At 43.7% G+C, this 17,921-nt stretch overlaps 1 protein-coding gene and 1 long non-coding RNA gene across 2 annotated transcripts in view; one reads left to right on the top strand and one right to left on the bottom strand.

Moving 5' to 3' along the window:
• Positions 1-1,195: 1,195 nt before the first annotated feature.
• On the bottom strand, positions 1,196-4,801 carry LOC143443565 (uncharacterized). Its single transcript, XR_013112681.1, has 2 exons — positions 4,669-4,801; positions 1,196-4,196 (listed from the first exon to the last, which is right to left on the bottom strand). It is a non-coding gene; the product is annotated as an uncharacterized LOC143443565 (long non-coding RNA).
• The window catches only part of Mansc1 (MANSC domain containing 1), a 20,283-nt gene continuing 6,907 nt past the window's right edge, over positions 4,546-17,921 (top strand). Inside the window, exons 1-3 of the mRNA XM_034512041.2 lie at positions 4,546-5,468; positions 11,752-12,088; positions 16,634-16,774. Of these exons, the coding sequence (XP_034367932.1) occupies positions 11,851-12,088; positions 16,634-16,774 (379 nt within the window). The 5' untranslated portion in view covers positions 4,546-5,468; positions 11,752-11,850. The remainder of the gene's footprint in view (positions 5,469-11,751; positions 12,089-16,633; positions 16,775-17,921) is intronic.

Genomic DNA, 17,921 nt, shown 5'->3' with positions numbered 1-17,921 from the left:
CACAAGCCCAGGTCAGACAAACTTCCTGCCTCAGCCTCCCAAATGCTAGAATGACACGCATGCCCTATCATGCCCAACTCTAGAATGGTGAGGAAAGGTGAGGGTTTTGGTTTTTTTGTTTCGAGACAGGGTTTCTCTGTCTCAAAACAGCCTTGGCTGTCCTGGAACTCCCTTTGTAGACCAGGCTGACATAGAACTCGGAGATCTGCCTGCTTCTGCCTCCAAGGATTAAAAGATGTAAGACATCACACCTGATGGAAAGGTTCAAATATTTTTTTAACTCTAGATGTCACTTTATTTGGAACAGGAGACAAGGGTGAGTGGTTTGGAGTACCAGTGGAGACCAGAAAAGAGCATTAGAGCCCTTGGAACTAGAGTTACAGCCAGTTGTCAGCCACCTGATGTGGGTCGTGAGAACCGAATTCAGGTTCTCTACAAGACTCAATTATAACTGCTGACCCATCTCTCCAGGCTTTGAAGTATACACTTTAAGTGGATGGATTTAATTTAATTCGAAATTTAGTATGCCGTCATCTGCTGACTCAAAGTTTACTGGGAGTCTGTCAAATACTGGGTACATGTTAGTGGTAAGAAAAGATTCAACAAGATGTAGCCCTCATCTTTTAGAAAATGCAATGAGGGGCCTAGAGAGATGGCTCAGTGGTTAAGAGCACTGACTGCTCTTCCAGAGGTCCTGAGTTCAATTCCCAGCAACCACATGGTGACTCACAACCATCTGTAATGAGATCCGATGCCCTCTTCTGGTGTGCATGAAGATAGCTACAGTGTACTCATATACATAAAATAAATAAATCTTAAAAAAAAAAAAAACAACAACAACAAAAAGCACTGACTGCTCTTCCAGAGGTCCTGAGTTCAATTCCCAGCAACCAGTTAGTGGCTGACAACCATCTGTAATGGGATCCAACGCCCTCTTCTGGTGTGTCTGAAGACAGCAATAGTGTACTCCGTATAAACAAAATAAATAAGTTAAAAAACAAAATGAAATGAGTGTTTATAAGTTTTCTCCACTTGTGATTGATGCTTTTCAATACGACTTACACATGAGTAGTAATCTGTGTGACATGTGACATGTATGAACAGTAGCAATCTGTGTGACAAGTATGAACAGCCTTTGAATGTTGATGTCACATTCATATATATGAGCCTCTTATCACGTCTTATAAAAAAACACTTTCTTTTTTTCTTTTCTGTGGTTTTTGTTGTTGTTGTTTGAAATAGGTGTCTTCCTCTGTAGCCCAGGCTCACCCTAAATTCACAGCAATTCTCTTACCTCAGCCTATCAAGTCCTAAGATTATAGGGCTGGGCCACCATGCCTATCTTAGAAACAACTCTCTTCTTTTTTGTTGTTGTTGTTTTTTATTTTTTGTTTTTTCGAGACAGGGTTTCTCTGTGTAGCCCTGGCTGTCCTGGAACTCACTCTGGTCTACTGTAGACCAGGCTAGCCCCGAACTCAGAAGTCCCCCTGCCTCTGCCTCCCAAGTGCTGGGAATAAAGGCGTGCGCCACCACCGGCAGAAACAACTCTCTTCATTTTCCAGTGAAGTGGTTTCATACAGAGAAGGTGTGATATACCCAAGACTTAAGTTTTCTTTTCTTTATACTTATGCCTCCCCCAGCCTGGACCTTTCTTTCTTTTATTACCCAGTACACCCAGCCAGCCAGTCTCCCATCCAAAGGTCTCCTTGGCCTCACCAGTACATGTAAGCAGTCCCTGAGTCCTGGGGAGCTTGTCTCTTTAGTTTCTCTCTTATTTCCATGCCCAGTTTAAGGTCCATGGTTTCTTTCATTTCTTGGAAGTAAGAAGGCCTCTGATCTCATCTCTTTTAATCCATTCATTCTCCATGTAGCAAGCAGGAGAATTTTCCAGGATACTAATATAGTCTAACATTCTCTCTTACTTTATGTACACAGACAACTTGCCTGCCATCCGGGCTCATCCCTGAGTGATCATTTCCCTCTCTCTCAATTACTCTGGTTTTGTTGTTGTTGTTGTTGTTGTTGTTGTTGTTGTTGTTGTTCTTCTTCTTCTTCTTCTTCTTCTTCTTCTTCTTCTTCTTCTTCTTCCTCCTCTTCCTTATTTCGCTAGCTGACCTTCTCCTTTTTGGAACTAGCTTACATACATCTTCTTGGAGGGCCATCCTCTGAGATGCCTTAGTTGTCATTTCTTCATTCTCTTGATACCCTAGTCAGGTTTCCAGGATCGAGCAGTGCAGAGTGTAACATTATCCCAGCACTCAGAAGGCTGAGGAAGAAAGATCTTGAGTTCAAAGCTAGGCTTGGCTTTATAACAAGACCCTGTTCCAAAAAACATAACAAAACCTCATCATGCAATGAGGTAGCAGTGGATTTGATTGCAAGTTAAACATCTGTTTCATTATCAACACAGTTGTGAAATGTTTACTCTCACAGTTTTTACTCTTCTGTAGATTGAAAGTAAGGCCTTGTAAAATACTGGGAAAATACTCAACTGCTGAGCTATATATATATCCAGTCCCTGATTCTTATTTTTTTTTTTAAGATATAAAGAGATTATTCAATGATTAAGAGCACTTGTTATTCTTGCAGAATACCTAGATCTAGTTTTCAGGAAGCTACCTACAAGAAGGTGGCTCATAACCACTGTAATTCCAGTTCCAGGGGATCCAATACCTTTCTCTGTTCTTCCAGGGCACTAGGCATGCTCACACGTGGTGTACAGACATTCACTCAGACAAACATTCATACACATAAATTAATTTTTGAGACAGGGTCCCACTGTGTACCTTTGTCTGTCCTGGAACTCACTATGTAGACCAGCCTGGCCTTGAACTTACAGAGATCTACCTGCTTCTGCTTCTGTGGTTCTGGGATCAGGCCATGGGCTACCAAAATAAATCTTAAAAAATAATGTTTAATAGAAGCTGAGCAGTGGTGGTACATGCCTTTAACCCCACCACTCTGAGTTTAATCTCTGCATCTCTGAGTGTGATGCCAGCCTGGTCTACAGTGTGAGTTCCAGGACAGCCAAGGCTATACAGAGAAACTCGGTCTCAAGAAAACAACAACCCAACAACAACAACAACAACAGGGGCTGTAGAGATGGCTCAGTGGTTAAGGGCACTCACTGCTCTTCCACAGGTCCTGAGTTCAATTCCCAACAACACATTGTGGCTCACAACCATCTATGAAGGGATCTGATGCCCTCTTCTGGTCTGCAGGTGTACATGCAACAGAGCACTCATACAAAAAGTAAATAAATTTTTAAAAGAAAAAAGAAAAAAAACAATAAAAAAGTTTAATAGGCAGTTGTTAGCTGCCTTATGTGGGTACTGGGAGCCAGATGTGGGTTCTCTGAGAGATCGGTATGAACCTGTAGCCATTTCTCAAGCTCTTAGTGGTTTTACTATTTTTTTTTTTTTTTTGAAACAGGCTCTCACTAAATTGTTTAGCTTTAAACTCACTCTGTAGCCAAAATAGCCACTAAACGTGTGAGCTTCCTATCATACCTTTAGCTAGGGTTGCAAACCTGTGCCTCCAGGCCCAGCCTCAGGAAGTTTTGTTTAGTCCCTATTTTCATCAGAGACCTATGTCCACTGCTGGAACTGAAGACATACAACAAGTCCATTGTAGCAGAATGCTAACACGGACATTTCTTTGTTGTTTGAGACATGAAGTCTATGCAACCGAGGATGGCCTGATCTTCCTGCTTTCGAATCTTAGGTTCAGAGATCACAGGCAGGTGTGCAGATACCCTGCAACCTGAAATTACTAAATGGTGGAGGTCTGCTTAGTTCCCATCACACACACACACACACACACACACACACACACACACACACACACACCATATCATCTACAGAGACAGAATATACATACACGGCGTCTTGTTGCTTCAAGAAAACTACTCCAGCGCAGTAATTAATCCACATTGGAGTCTAGTTTTCCTTGGCTACTCTTTGGTACCAAGCTGTGGCAAGATTACTACAACTGGAAAGTAGGTCACCGTCTACGTATCCCGAGTTGGTTTCACACAATGGACCGTTGTTTGCGAGCTCTTTCTCTGACGACATATATCTCCTGCAGCCATTGGTTAAAGCCAGCTTATGTGTTGTCTGTACAGGCCCGGACAATCATCTATAACGGCACGGCACGTTGAAAACTCTTCCACGCCAGCCCCAGCCAATGTGAAGATGCTGTAGAAAGTTAGACCACCAGATTACGTCAGTCTCTTAAGGAGGTTTTCCTTGTTCGGGGTTATATGCAAGCAGGAGTGAGCTGAGCAGTTAGAGCTACCTTTATTGTCTGGCCTCATTTTCTGCTTCTTTGGCAACAAGCACATTTTTGTTAAATACTTTTAAACCACTATAACGCCAGAGTACTGTGCTAAGTGTTTAGAGATGTCATTTTAACAACTGCGACAGCCGGCACTGCTTTAATCATTATTATCCATACTCATAAACAAATCAAGACTTGTAAAACCCTGCACTTGGAGGGTAGAGGCAGGAAGACCAGGACTTAAAAGTTCATACTCAGATAGATACATATAGAGTTGGAGGCCAGACTGGTGTGAACCTGTCTCAAAGTAGCAACAAAACAAAACAAAACAAAATAAACAACCATAGCAACAACAACCCAGTACATCCCAGAAAATGCCAAATGCCTTACAGAGTTAGCTAAAGAACTGCCAGTGGTGATTGAGCCCTTCTCGTTCTCCTGTTTCTTGTGGAAATAGATTCTCCTAATTATGCCCAAATTAGGATGTTCTGTGAACTTTGACCAAGAAGGTGTCCTTAGACGGAATGTGGTGGTGTACCCCTGTAACACCTGCACTTTGGAGATAGAGGATCAGGAGTTGAAGGTCATTCTTGCAAACACAAAGAATTCCAAGCTGGCGAGGCCTTCAGATACCGTCTGAAAACAAACAAACAAACAAGCAAACAAACAAAGCAGCGATTGCTGCTTGCTGTGGTTGTTTGTGAAGCGAGGGGACAAGAAGATTGTGACCCGGTGTGGAGCGGGAGTACACCTGGGTGAGTGACCTCCCCATCGGCACCTGTGCGTTTGTTCTTCAGGGCCTCCCCGCGGCTGAGCAGCGAACTTTCAGGCTCTTGGTGACCCCAAGAGTCGACCCTCCCCCTCTAGTGGCTCTCAGTGTCCTGAGTACTGAGGATCTGGCGTCTGAGCTCGCAGGTCCCGGCTGGGGCGGTCAGGCTGGATGTTGCCTGGGAAGCAGCTCCGGGTTGCAGGGCAGGGACGCGCCCTTCCCCCGTGCAAACTTTCAGTCGCTGCGACGGAAGCAGGAACTTAGTCACGACAAAATCTGCGGGACTTGTGCGGGAGCTGCGGAGCATCCCCTGCGATCCTCCCCAGAGCCTTGGGCTGTTTCGTCGGTTCTTTGCAAAAGCGACTTAAGTTGTCCTTGAGTCCGAGCGCCACAGGAGGCCACAGGGGTCTCTCCCTTGCAGGTAAAGGCATCTCTTTCCTCCCTGGCTGGCCTTGGGTAGAGTCGACCCCTGCTGAGAACAGCTCCGTTCCTTTCCCGGGCCCAGCTCCAGCAACTACCCTGAAGGGACCCCAGGGACCAGACTAGGGCAAAGGGGCGCTGGCCTGGATAGTCGTGTCACCGCGGTATCCCAAAGCAGATGGTCAGGCGGGCTTGAAAGCACCTGCTATAAATGGCACAAGCTCCAGCCGGAGGCTAAAGCATTCAGGGAGCAGCAAGCAGTTGCTCAAAGGAAGGGAAAAGTTCCCATGTTTTCTCCTATGCTTTGTCTGCCCTTTTCCTTCCTCAACCTGCTGTGTGATACTCTGTAAAAGTAGGTGTGTGTGTGTGTGTGTGTGTGTGTGTGTGTGTGTGTGAGAGAGAGAGAGAGAGAGAGAGAGAGAGAGAGAGAGAGAGAGACAGACAGAGAGAGACAGAGAGAGACAGAGAGAGAGAGACAGAGAGAGAGCGAGCAGGGGAGAGGACAGTTACTGACATCTTGATAGTATGATGTAGATGATTCTCAACAACTGAAATAGTTACATACAAGTTAAGTTTGAGTGACTCACTAAGCTCTCTTCCCTCTATGTCTCCTATCGCCTTTTCACACCTTAAGCCCCAAGTAATAGTGGATTAGATAACTGCATTGGCTAATGGCTCTACGACTGTGCTAATATGTAACTCTTAATCGGGGTTCAAAAAAGCCGGAAGATATAAGTAACCTAAGAGCTGTTGGATATCTTTAGTGAAACTATTTGTTAATTAATTGTGTTTCGCTGTGTAGCCCTGGCTAGCCTGGAACTCATTACATAGATTAGGCTGGGCTCAAACTCACAAGATCTGCCTGCCTCTGCATCCCTAGTGCTGGAGTTAAAGATGTGTGTGCCACCATATCTATACCTTTTTGGGGTTGATTCGGTTTTGACCTTCCTTTCCTTTCCTTTCCTTTCCTTTCCTTTCCTTTCCTTTCCTTTCCTTTCCTTTCCTTTCCTTTCCTTTCCTTTCCCTTTCTTTCTTTCTTTCTTTCTTTCTTTCTTTCTTTCTTTCTTTCTTTCTTTCTTTCTTTCTTTCTTTCTTTCTTTCTTTCTTGGTTTTTCCAGACAGGGTTTCTCTGTGTAGTCCTGGCTGTCCTGGAACTCACTCTGTAGACCAGGCTGGCCTCGAACTCAGAAATCTGCCTGCCTCTGCCTCTCAAGTGCTGGGAAGTTTTGGCCTTTCAAGACAGGATTTCTCTGTGTAGTTCTGGCTGTCCTGGAATGAGCTCTGTAGACCAAGCTGGCCTTGAACTCACAGAAATCTGCTTACCTCTCCCTCCCAAGTGCTGGGATTACTTTTCTTTTCTTTGTTTTGTTTTAAGATTTAAAAAAATACATGTATTTGTGTGTGCACATATAAACACATGTGTTTATATTCTGGTGCATATATGTAGGTCCAAGGACAACTTGTGGGAATCAGTTCTCTACTTCCACCATGTGGTTCCCAGGGATCTAGCTCAGGTTAGGTATGCACTGAGCCATCTCCAAGGATGGTACTCTCTGCGCAGTGGTTGCTGTAAAGATGCTGAGAGCACAGCCCCTGCTCAGTCTCCTCACACAGTTCAGATTTCTGTGCAAGTGCCGGAGGACAGACTGTATCAGACTCTCCTCCCTTCCCTTTCCCCTCTCAAGGCTCCATGGATAAAATTCAGGAAGTCTGTGAACTCTGGGAAAATTTATTATTTCCTTTTCCTCTAACTGAAAAAGCAGTGTTTCCGTCAAGAAGAATGTAGGCAGGGCCATAGTAGTTAGCAGTGACTGTGATTTGCCACCACTAGAACCCACAGATAGTTTTCATAGGTGTTATTCATTACAAAACTCTCAAAGGATTATATTCAGCACTGCTTCAAAACTTGATACTCCACTCATTTTTACTGTTAATAAAGAAGTGCACTTATAGTACACAATTGCTTTGTTGTTTTAACTGGAGGTAGGATTAAAAATGGGCTCTCTCATTAGGTTTCTCTCTCTCTCTCTCTCTCTCTCTCTCTCTCTCTCTCTCTCTGTGTGTGTGTGTGTGTGTGTGTTTGAGTAAAAGTCTCACTGTATTCTAGGCTGGCCTGAAGTTCACTAGTAGCTCAGGCTAACCTAAAGCCTAGGTTGGGCTATCCCAGATTTCTTGTGAGGCTTTAAGGTCATGGTCTCTATAAAGTACATAGACTGGCATGTGAAAATGACACATCTTCCCATTTTATTGTACATAGAAGCTGTAATTACAAGGGAAGTATTAACTTGTGTTCTATTTCCATAGACTGGCTTTGTATGGTAACCTCATTTACCAACTGAAGTTCATTATTCACACAGGGTTCGCTTGGCATGTTTTATAGTTCAGGGGAGTCGTAATAGATAGCCGCTATAGCATTTTACAGAATAGTTTCACAGCTGAAAGGATCTTCTATATTCCACCTGTCTATCCCTCTTCCCAGATTGGCAAGCTCTGATATGTTTTTTAAGGTTTTAAAAATTCTTTTTTGGCCAGACTATGGTGGCGCATGCCTTTAATCCCAGCACTTGGGAGGGAGAGGCAGATGGATTTCTGAGTTCGAGACCAGCCTGGTCTACAGAGTGGGTTCCAGGACAGCAAGGACTAATCAGAGAAACCCTGTCTCAAAAAACCAAAATAAATAAATAAATAAATAAATAAATTCTTTTTTGCAAAGTTAGTTAGTACATACCTTTAATTCTAGCACTTGGGAGGCAGAGGCAGGCAGATCTCAGTGAGTTTGGGGCCAGTCTGGTCTACCTTGTAAGTTCCAGGACAGCCAGGGTTATGTAGAGAGACTATGTCTCAAAATAAAATAAAATAATCCTTATTTTATGTTTATGGTTATTTTGCTTGCATGTATGTCTCTGCACCACCTGAATACACTTCCTGAGGAGGCCAGAAGAGGCCATCAAATCTCCTGGGACTGGAGGTGCAGTTCCTCATAAACTACCTTTTGAGTGCTGGTACTAGAACCTGTGTCCTCTGGAAGAAGAGCCAATGCTCTTAACATCAAAGCCATTTCTCCCCAGGTCTGATATTTGGTTTGGTTTTTTCCAGAGTATCAGGAGATATTTACAGTCAAACTCAGAGTCAAACCTGTTCATACTAGCTGCTTTTACTAGCAATATACTATTGAAGATTTTCCTTATCTTTCTGTTGCTTAATAATTCCCTTTCTTTTTTTATTCCTTCCTTTCTTCCTTCCTTCCTTTTTTTCTTTTTTCTTTTAATTAATTAATTAATTATTTTTAAAGAGGTTTTATTTTTTTAAGATTTATTTATTTATTTCATATATATGAGTACACCACCATTACTCTCTTCAGACACCAGAAGAGGCACCAGACCCCATTACAGATGGTTGTGAGCCACCATGTGGTTGCTGGGAATTGAACTCAGGACCTTTGGAAGAGCAGTCGGTGCTCTTAACCACTGAGCCATCTCTCCAGCCCTATTTATTTATTTTTTACTTTTTCAAGACAGAGTTTCTCTGTGTAGTCCTGGCTGTCCTGGAACTTCCTCTAGACCAGGTTAGCCTTAAACTCAAAGAGATCCACCTGCCTCTGGGATTAAAGGTGTGCACCACCACCAACCGGCTTTCATTTCCTTTTATTGCTGAAGGACATTTAAATATATAATATGTTTTATTTATTTCTTCACCTATGGAAGGCCATCTTGGTTGTTTCTAGTGCTGAGCAATTTTGAAGAATGTTACTATAGACATTTCCACACAGATTGTGTGTGTGTGTGTGTGTGTGTGTGTGTGTGTGTAGAAACAAGCTTTTCAAAATTTTTATTTTAAGCGTATGTGCATGGGGGTGGAGGTCATGAGCCTACAGTGCCTGAAGAGGCCAGAAGAGGTTGTCAGATCCTTTGGAGTTGGAATTTGACAACTCGGTATCCGCTCCTAGTAGCTGAGCTATCTCTCCAGGCTCTAGACACCATTTGTAATGCATTTGGGTAAGTACACGTAGGACGGTTTGCTGAAGTCTATGACCTTTATGCTTTGTAAGGCACAGTCACACTTCGACCAGAGTGGCCATACCAGTTTGCATTCCTACCAACAAGGAATGGGAGTTTCTGCTGGTCCACATCCTAGTCAGCATTTGGCACTGCCTCTTTCTAATAGGTTTGTAGTGGTGTCTCAGTGCTGATTAAAATTACAGTTCCATGATAATACAATGTTGAGCATTTTAGTATGCTTGTCTTTATATATATATATATATATATATATATATATATATATATATACATACATACATAAATGCATGTATATGCACACATATTATTGGTGACACAACTACTTGACTCTTTTGCCCATTTTTTAGGGTTTTTTTTGGGGGGGAGGTTGTTTCTGTTTTTTTTTTTTTTTCCCTTGGGCTTTTTTAGTTTTTGTACACTGTCCCAGGATGCAGTCCCTGGGTGGCCTAGAACTCAGTATATAGGTTAGCCTGGTTTCACACTCATAGACGTCTGCCTGCCTCTGCCACCTGGTACTGAAATTAAGGGTATATACTACCATACCTGGCTCTGTTTTTTAGTTTTTCTCTTACTGTTAATAATTCTTGTTATAGTTTGGATGGCAGGCGTTTACCCGGCAGCTGTTTTACAAATGATTTTCTGTGGTTGGAGTGATGGTTCAGCACTTGCCAGGCAAACATGAAAACTGGAGCTTCGATTCCCAACCCGCACAACCGCTGGGAAGGATGAGCAGCCTTTGAAAGGCACAGGCGGGATCCCTGGAGTAAGCTGGCTAGGAAGACTAGCTGTATCGGCAAGCTCTGGGTTCGATTAAAACACCCTGCCTCAGGAGATGATGAAAGAGCTGCTGAGGAAGCTGGTTGGTTACATCTTTATCTACACATAATAAACAGAGAGAAAATCGGGGAGGGGGCAGAAAAAGGTGGGGAGAAAGATGAAGTAAGAAATAGAACAAAGATGTAAATTGTCAAAGCTCACCTCTAATGATGTACTTCCTCCAGCAAGGTCCCATAACCTCCCCCGACCGCATCTGCTCACCCATACACATGCACATAACACACACACACACACACACACACACACACACACACACACACACACACGGCTAGCTGTGGTGGCATGCTGTTTTAATTCCAGAACTTAGTGGACAGGAGGCATGCTGATCTCTCTGAGTTCCAGGCCAACCTGGTCTTCATAGTAAGACCTTGCTTCCAGATAAAAAGGAATGAAGCAAGGAACGTAGAAAAGAAGGCAGGCAGGCAGGCAGCAGCAGCAATTCAGCATTAAGCCAAAAATATGTATTATGGAAATATAAGGGTGGGTGAGGTATGGCTTTGGCAATTTAACACTGTTTTTTCCTTCAGGAACCAGGTACTCGACAAAGTCTGATTCTTCTAGAGTTGTATCTTTTTCTTGTTTGGTTACAAGCATGCATCACTCATGTAGCTAACTTTCGTGTTGAGGGGGTTATCAAAAAAAAAAAAAAAAAGATAATTACTCCTAAACTCACCCTTATCAGAGCCAGAATGTTCCCCATGCTAACTGACCAGTTCCTAGAAATCAACCATTAGACTTGCCTCTCATTTGGTATTTACAGAGAAGCAATGTTCGGCAGGGCTGGTATAAGGATTCGTGAGCCGACCGTGTGTGAGCTGCTTAGCACGGTCAGTTTCCCGCCTCTCCCAGATGGCTTTAAATATTAATTGCTATTACTGAGGAGGGCCACATGCTCAGCTCCCAGCCTTGCTTCAGTGATGGTGCCAACAGTTTTATGGCATTTCTCCTCCTGGTTAGGAAGGGCAAGATGATGAAGGATTCCTGAACTCACAGACAAGCAGGACTTCCATTTATACTTCTTCATAGGTATTTTATTTATTATTGTTGCTTATTATGTTTTTCAAGCAATGTTTTGGTGTGTGTGTGTGTGTGTGTGTGTGTGTGTGTGTGTGTCTGTGTATATTGTGCCAGTACCTATACAGAGGTCAGAAGAAGGCGTGGGACCCTTACAGTTGAAGTTATAGGCAGTTTGTGAACCATAAAAAAAGTATGTTAGAATCCAAACTTGGCAAGTGCTCTTATCTGCTGACTTGTCTCACACTGTAGCCCAAGTTGGCCTGGAACTCACTATGTAGCCCAGGCTGGCCTATAGCTCACACTATGTAGCCCAGGTGGACCTTGAACTCCTGGTGATCTTCCTGCTTCAGCTTCCCAAGGGTCACTGATAAGGAATTCTTCCTCTTTTTCTCTTATTCTTTTTTTTTTCCCTAGAGTAAAAGCAATCTGTAAATCTTCCTGAAGTAAACTGAGACCAGAAGGGCCATCCTTGACCAGAAAGGCCCATCCTTGGTCTTTTAAAGAGAGACCAAGATGAAACAACAGTTCAGAATGCTCTTCAAGAGAGAGAACTTGCCTTACACATTGGTGGTAATTTTCGTCCTGACACTAAGGCTGTCTGCTGGTCAGAACTGCCTCACCAAGAGTCTAGAGGATGTTGTCATTGATATCCAGTCTTCGCTTTCGAAAGGCATCAGAGGCAATGAGCCCATACACACGGCAACTCAGGAAGACTGCATTGGTGCCTGCTGTTCAACACAAGACATAGCAGGTAGGTAGCTCAGCCTGCTGTGGCCTGTTTTGTGACGGTGGTGATTGGAGGGTGTGTCTGGTTAGTTTGCACCAGTGGTTCTCTGTGGAGCAGAAAGACAAGCAAGGCAGTGGCTGGGGAAGAGTCCACAAGTACATCCCACCATCCTGCCCTAGAGCTGTATTAAAGTTGCTGATAAGTGTGTTGGTATATCTCTTAGATTGGTTCAGGGATGAAACTCAGATCGCAGGCTTACACAGCTGCTCATTCATTCTTACTGGTCAGAAGGGGGAGTTATTTAGTCTGATACATTTTTGTGACACCGAAGAAAACCCAAGTTCATGGATTTTAAACCAATGCCTTCTTCCAGGCTTCGAATCTGCAGACTGAACAGAGAAGCATGTCTTTAAGTAGAACTGGATGTTTCAGTTTTGCTCATGACTCTGTGTGAATTCTCCACATGAAACAATGTTAACTTTCTTGAGTATGCCACACCTGGGCTGAGTGCTAGAGTTAGTACATAGGACGGAAAGACATCTCCATCAGGAAGCATGCAACAGCACTGGGTGAGACACTGAGGCGGTTTCTGCTCTTGAACTTCTCTGTCTGTGATGCTGTGGCATAAGGTTTTTATACATAGCCTTTGTCTCAGGTCCTTGTGTAAATGTTGCTTTTATCTCCTCAGATGAACAAGTATTCTCAGTAAGAGTTCTCCCACTCAGCTCTTTCCCCCAGCCTTCTTTTAACTTAAAAAAAAAAAGATTTGTTTTTATTTTATGTGTATGAGTATTTGCCTGAAGGTGTGTTATTTGTATCATATGTGTGCAATACCAGTGGAAGCCAGAAGAGGGAGTCAGATCCCCTGAAACTGCTACAGATAAGCTGCCGTTTGAGTGCTGGGAACCAGAGTTCTTTGTAAAAGCAGCAAGTGCTCTGAACCACGAACTCTCTCTCCAGCTCTCCAGCTCTGCTCTTTTAACTTTTTAATTGAGACAGGGTCTCACTAAATTGTCAGGCTGCCTTAAAACCTATTCTATAGTCCACCCACGCCTTGTCCATGTGATTCTCCTACAACGGCCTTCTGAGTATCTGGGATAACATACCTAGGCTGTCCTGTGTTTGTGGCACAGAGCTCCTAAACTCTCAGAATGTGTGAGTGACCGGAGCAAGTCTCATTTTTGTAAGTCTGACTCAACTCTAACTCACTTGTGCTAACTGAGTCTACCTAACAGTTCCATAGATTGTTCTAGATGTTACTGGTCATCAGAAAGAGCAAACCTTGGTCAGAAGCTTGGAACATTCAGCCCTGTGCCCTAGTCTCCAGGGAGAAAGTAAATTGAACCAAAGAGCCACTGACTTAAATTGATTAGACCTACACAGTAGAGCTGTCATATAGATCCCTAAAGGGTGACATTTGGGGAGCTTCTAAGGTAGGTGGGTGAATGTATTTGTGTGGTAGGAAGGTAGCATACCCCAGTTCCATGAGAACAGAAGCCTCTGCACTCATGACCCTTCTAGACCTTTCCTCATGTCTCCCTCCCTTCATCCAACTGTATCCTTTATGTTTTATACAAGGAAGGCCCTGGATTTGATAGCCAGCACATGTGCAAAAACAAATCATTTGTGTCCTTCATCTTATACTGTAATTGTAAATATAATGATTCCTTGAGTTCTGTGGGTCATACTAGCAAATTATCAGATTGAAGGGGCAGGGTTGTGGCAACCTCTGAATTTGTTGTTCAGTCAGAGTTCAGGTCACCCTAGACCTGCCACCTGCCACCTGCCACTGGCTTCTGAGAGGACAGGAGGCTTGCAGGATGGAACCCTAAAGCCCGTGGAGCCTGGTGCTAAACCCAGCAGGTTAGACTCAGAAGTGGGTTGGACTGACTTGCAGGATATCCAGCTATTGTCAGGGGTTTGGAGAGCTGGTGCTGGAGAAGACCCTATAGTGGATACCCATAGGAAGTAGCCCTTTGACGACCTCAAATTGAGCAGTATGCTTTGTGGTGCTGTGGTCTATAGAAGCATAGTGATTTAACTTAAATTCCTACTTTTTTTTCTGTAAATGTCCACATAGAAGCTGTTTAATTAATATTTATTAATAAATTGTGGTGCGAGGTTGCTACCTACCTCAATGGTTTATGGTCCCGAATGAAAGACACATGTACAGTCTTTATATTTAAATATGCCTAAAGCAGACCAATAGCTGGGTGACTGTATAGCCTCTGTGTTGCTAGAATCTACCCCCACCCCCGCCGATAATTCTGAGTTATTATTTACTAATTTCTATGTTCCATCTTGGCCGCTTCAGACCCATTTGTGCAGCCCTCTGGGCCTCACTTTCTTGGTCCAGAGCCCAGGGCACTCTCCTTCCTTCTCTACCCCAAGGCGGCCTCCGTGTCTCTCCTCTCTCTACACTCTTAAAGCATGGTGGATCCCTTCTTCCTCTCCTCCCTGTCCCAAGCCCAGGGAATCCTAAAATCCCGCCTGTCTGTCCTCCCTAGCTATTGGCTGCCGCCATCTTTATTAACCAGCTGGGGGCAGGTTCCCAGAAGCTACAAGCAGACCCTCTCATGTAAACAGTTTTTTGGGGGAACATAATTAGCATTCGTGATACAAGCAGCTACAAGAAGCTTCGATAGCTGGAAGATTGGTTAAAGCACTGACCTTAAAATCGTTGCGATAACCACTGAGTGAAATAGAGGTGGACACACATTTCCGACATCCCAGCCGTCAGGAGAATCGCGATACCACCCTGGATGTCCACCCAGAGTGAGGCTTCTGTCTCTGTGGGCTCAGACAGAGCTTTCCTCCCCTGGATTGTTTACATCAGTTATTTGGTCATAGCGGTGGGAGAAGGGAACTAGCATGGTCTTCTTTTAGGCTCTTAGATAAAGTGGTAGGTCCCATAAACCCCCAGTCACAGGCAAGATTTTGTGTCTTTGTGTTAGTGTGCATTTTCCTACAGTCTATGGCGATTGTCAGATTACCAAGGTACTTTAAAACCGCAGTCTTAGCTGCTGAATAAATGAGGTGAAAGTCTAAGATCTGTGAACTGAGATCCATGGGTGGCAATGCTGTAAGTACTTTCACTGTCAAATAAAGTAGGAAACCCTTCGTTCTTGGCAATGAGGACAAATGTCTGGTTTTTTGGTGTTGCCAGAAAACATCCAGCACTCACTCCTCACAGATCATATTTCTGTCTTATATGAATTGGGGTTTTTAGGGTTTTGCTTGTTTGTTTGTTTGTTTGTTTGTTGAGACAGTGCTTCACTGTACAGACTAGACTGCCTTTGAACTTGAGATGTATAACTAACTGTGCTCTGCTTTTGTTTCGGGCAGGGTATTATATAGCCCTCATTAGCCTTGAATTTATTGTGTAGCAGTGATGACCCTGAACTCCTGACCCTCCTGCCTTGGCCTCTACGTGCTGAGATTACAGATGGGGCCACCTGCCCAGCTAGCTTCCTCCTCCCCACCCCACCCTCCACCCCCACCCCATCCCCACTTTTAGTTCTTCCTTGTTCTTGTTCCCAGTCTAAGGGACAATGTCACTCCCAGTTAAGACAGGTCTTCCCCACTGAGTTAATCCTTCCTGGAAGGACACACCCAGGAGGGAGCTTCACTGACTCCTGTGCGCCTCTCAAACCTACCAAGTTGACAGTGACATTAACCTTCACCAATGCTGCTGCAGGTATCACCCTGTCAGAAAAGCAAGAGCAGGTTGCCTCGGGTGAACTGAGTTTGGTATTTTTACATAGAACCTCTTATAGCCAGACTGGCCTCAAACTTAGTAAGTAGCTGAGGATGGCCTTGAACTCCTGCTTCTTTAGTCTCTACCTCCTGAGTCCTGAGGATTACGGGACTATACCACTATACCTAGCTAAAACATGTCTTTTGTTGCCATTTTTTTTTTCAGATTTATTTTTATTTTATGTGTCTGGGTGGTTTGCCTGCATATATGTGTGTTTATCATATGTGTGCTAGGTACCTGAGGAGGCCAGAAGACAACGTCAGATCCTCTAGATCTGGACTTACAGATAACTGGGAGTGTCATGTAGGTGCTACGATTCGAACCTCTAGCTCCTTAAAGATAACAACTGGAAGATTTATCTCTGGAGACCTAAATGTGTTGCTAAAAATCGGTCTGGGGAGGTGAAGAGATGGCTCGGTGGCTAAGAACCCTGGCTGATTTTCCAGAGGAGCACATGGCGAACCATCTGTTAACACCAGTTCTAGATCTGATGCCCTCTTCTGGCTTCTGCAAGCACTGCATTCACATGGTACACAGATAAGCATGCAGGCAAAACACCCATATGCATAAAACAGATAATAATACAATTTTAAGTTGAAAAAAAGGTCTTTGCTAAGATTTTTTTAACTCAGGTTTCTAGAGCCAATCAAGTTTCACTAAACTCAGGGAAAGGAAATTATCCGAGGAGTCAGCAAAGAAGCAACGTGAACAGAGGTACTCGGCAGTAAATACAGAGTATTTACAGCTCCTCCATCTTGCCCTACTCTAGAAAGTTCTATTTCAAAATGGTGCTTACAAGTCTTTCATTGCAGGGGACAAGTCATGTAATTTGATGATCTTCGACACCCGGAAGACGGACAGACAGCCCAACTGCTACCTGTTTTTCTGTCCCAGTGAGGATGCCTGTCCGCTGAAGCCGGCCAAGGGCCTTGTGAGCCACAGGCTCACCAGAGGTACGAAAAACATTGCTCTCTTTCTTTTGTGACTAAATTATTTAGAGCTTTGGCTTCTGTGGAAGATTTCCTGTAAGAGTCTATGTATCAAAAAAGTTCATAAATATTTCATGATTTGAAATTCATTAAACTAAAATATATTTTCCTATAATGGCATCTGGCAGTATTTTTTATTTTGTCTTTCCCTTCATATTATTAAAAGTGCATAGCTCTGTTGTGGACACCTTTCTTTTTAAAAAAGACAACGTCTCCTAGGTAGCCCAGTAGCATGTTAATATTCTATTTGTTCATTTATTCAGGAAATAAAGAATGGTATTTAGCATTTGCTTTGCCTCTGCACACTTTTATATTTCAGGGATGAAGGGACGAACATAAAAATTAGAACCACAGTTCTAATTTCTCAAGGCGACTCTGGGGGGTGTGCAGAGACGACAGCCATAACACATGCTCATGAAGCATGTGGAGGAACCACAGGTGATGTGCAGAGGGGACTCTCTAGATTAGGTGACTGGTGAAGGTGTAACCCCTAGATTGAGATCTGAAAAGTCAGGGGCCAGATAACCAGATCTGAGGAGTCAGGGAAGATCTTCCAGGACCATGATCCTTAGACTGAATGGATTTGGGATATTTGAAAAGCAAACATTCATTCCAAGCCTCCCCTTCCCATGGAGGCATAGTAAGCTATACGGAGTATGTGGTGTGAAGAGGTAGGGGGTCCAGATCATGTGTGCATATGACATCCAGAAGAGGTAGGTTTTATCGTATGTGGATAAGGGGAATGCTGAGGGGAGTTTTTGGGTAGGTGCGATCCATGGTGCCTTTAAAAATAAATCCTGTTGTTATGTAGGTGTGTGTATGCACATGACCTGGCGTGTGTGGAGGTTGGAGAGAACCTTTCGGTCTTGGGTTCCTCCTTCCGCCTTTGGTGCCTTCTGGGTATCTCACTCAGGTCTTGGGTTGCCAGGGTTGTGCAGTGAGAGCCTCTATCCTCTAAGCCAGCTTGCTTGCCCAAATAATTGGTTTTGCTTTTGTGGTTATTTTTGTAAGAAGGAGTCTCTTCCTGATAAAGTATTGGCTACCCTGAAACTTGTTATGTAGTCTAGCCTGGTCTTGAACTCAGAGAGGTCTGCCTACCTCTGTCTCTAGA

Source organism: Arvicanthis niloticus, chromosome 9 (genome assembly GCF_011762505.2).
Source record: "Arvicanthis niloticus isolate mArvNil1 chromosome 9, mArvNil1.pat.X, whole genome shotgun sequence".
Classification (NCBI taxonomy): Eukaryota; Metazoa; Chordata; class Mammalia; order Rodentia; family Muridae; genus Arvicanthis; species Arvicanthis niloticus.
This window is presented reverse-complemented; position numbering and strand designations above follow the sequence as displayed.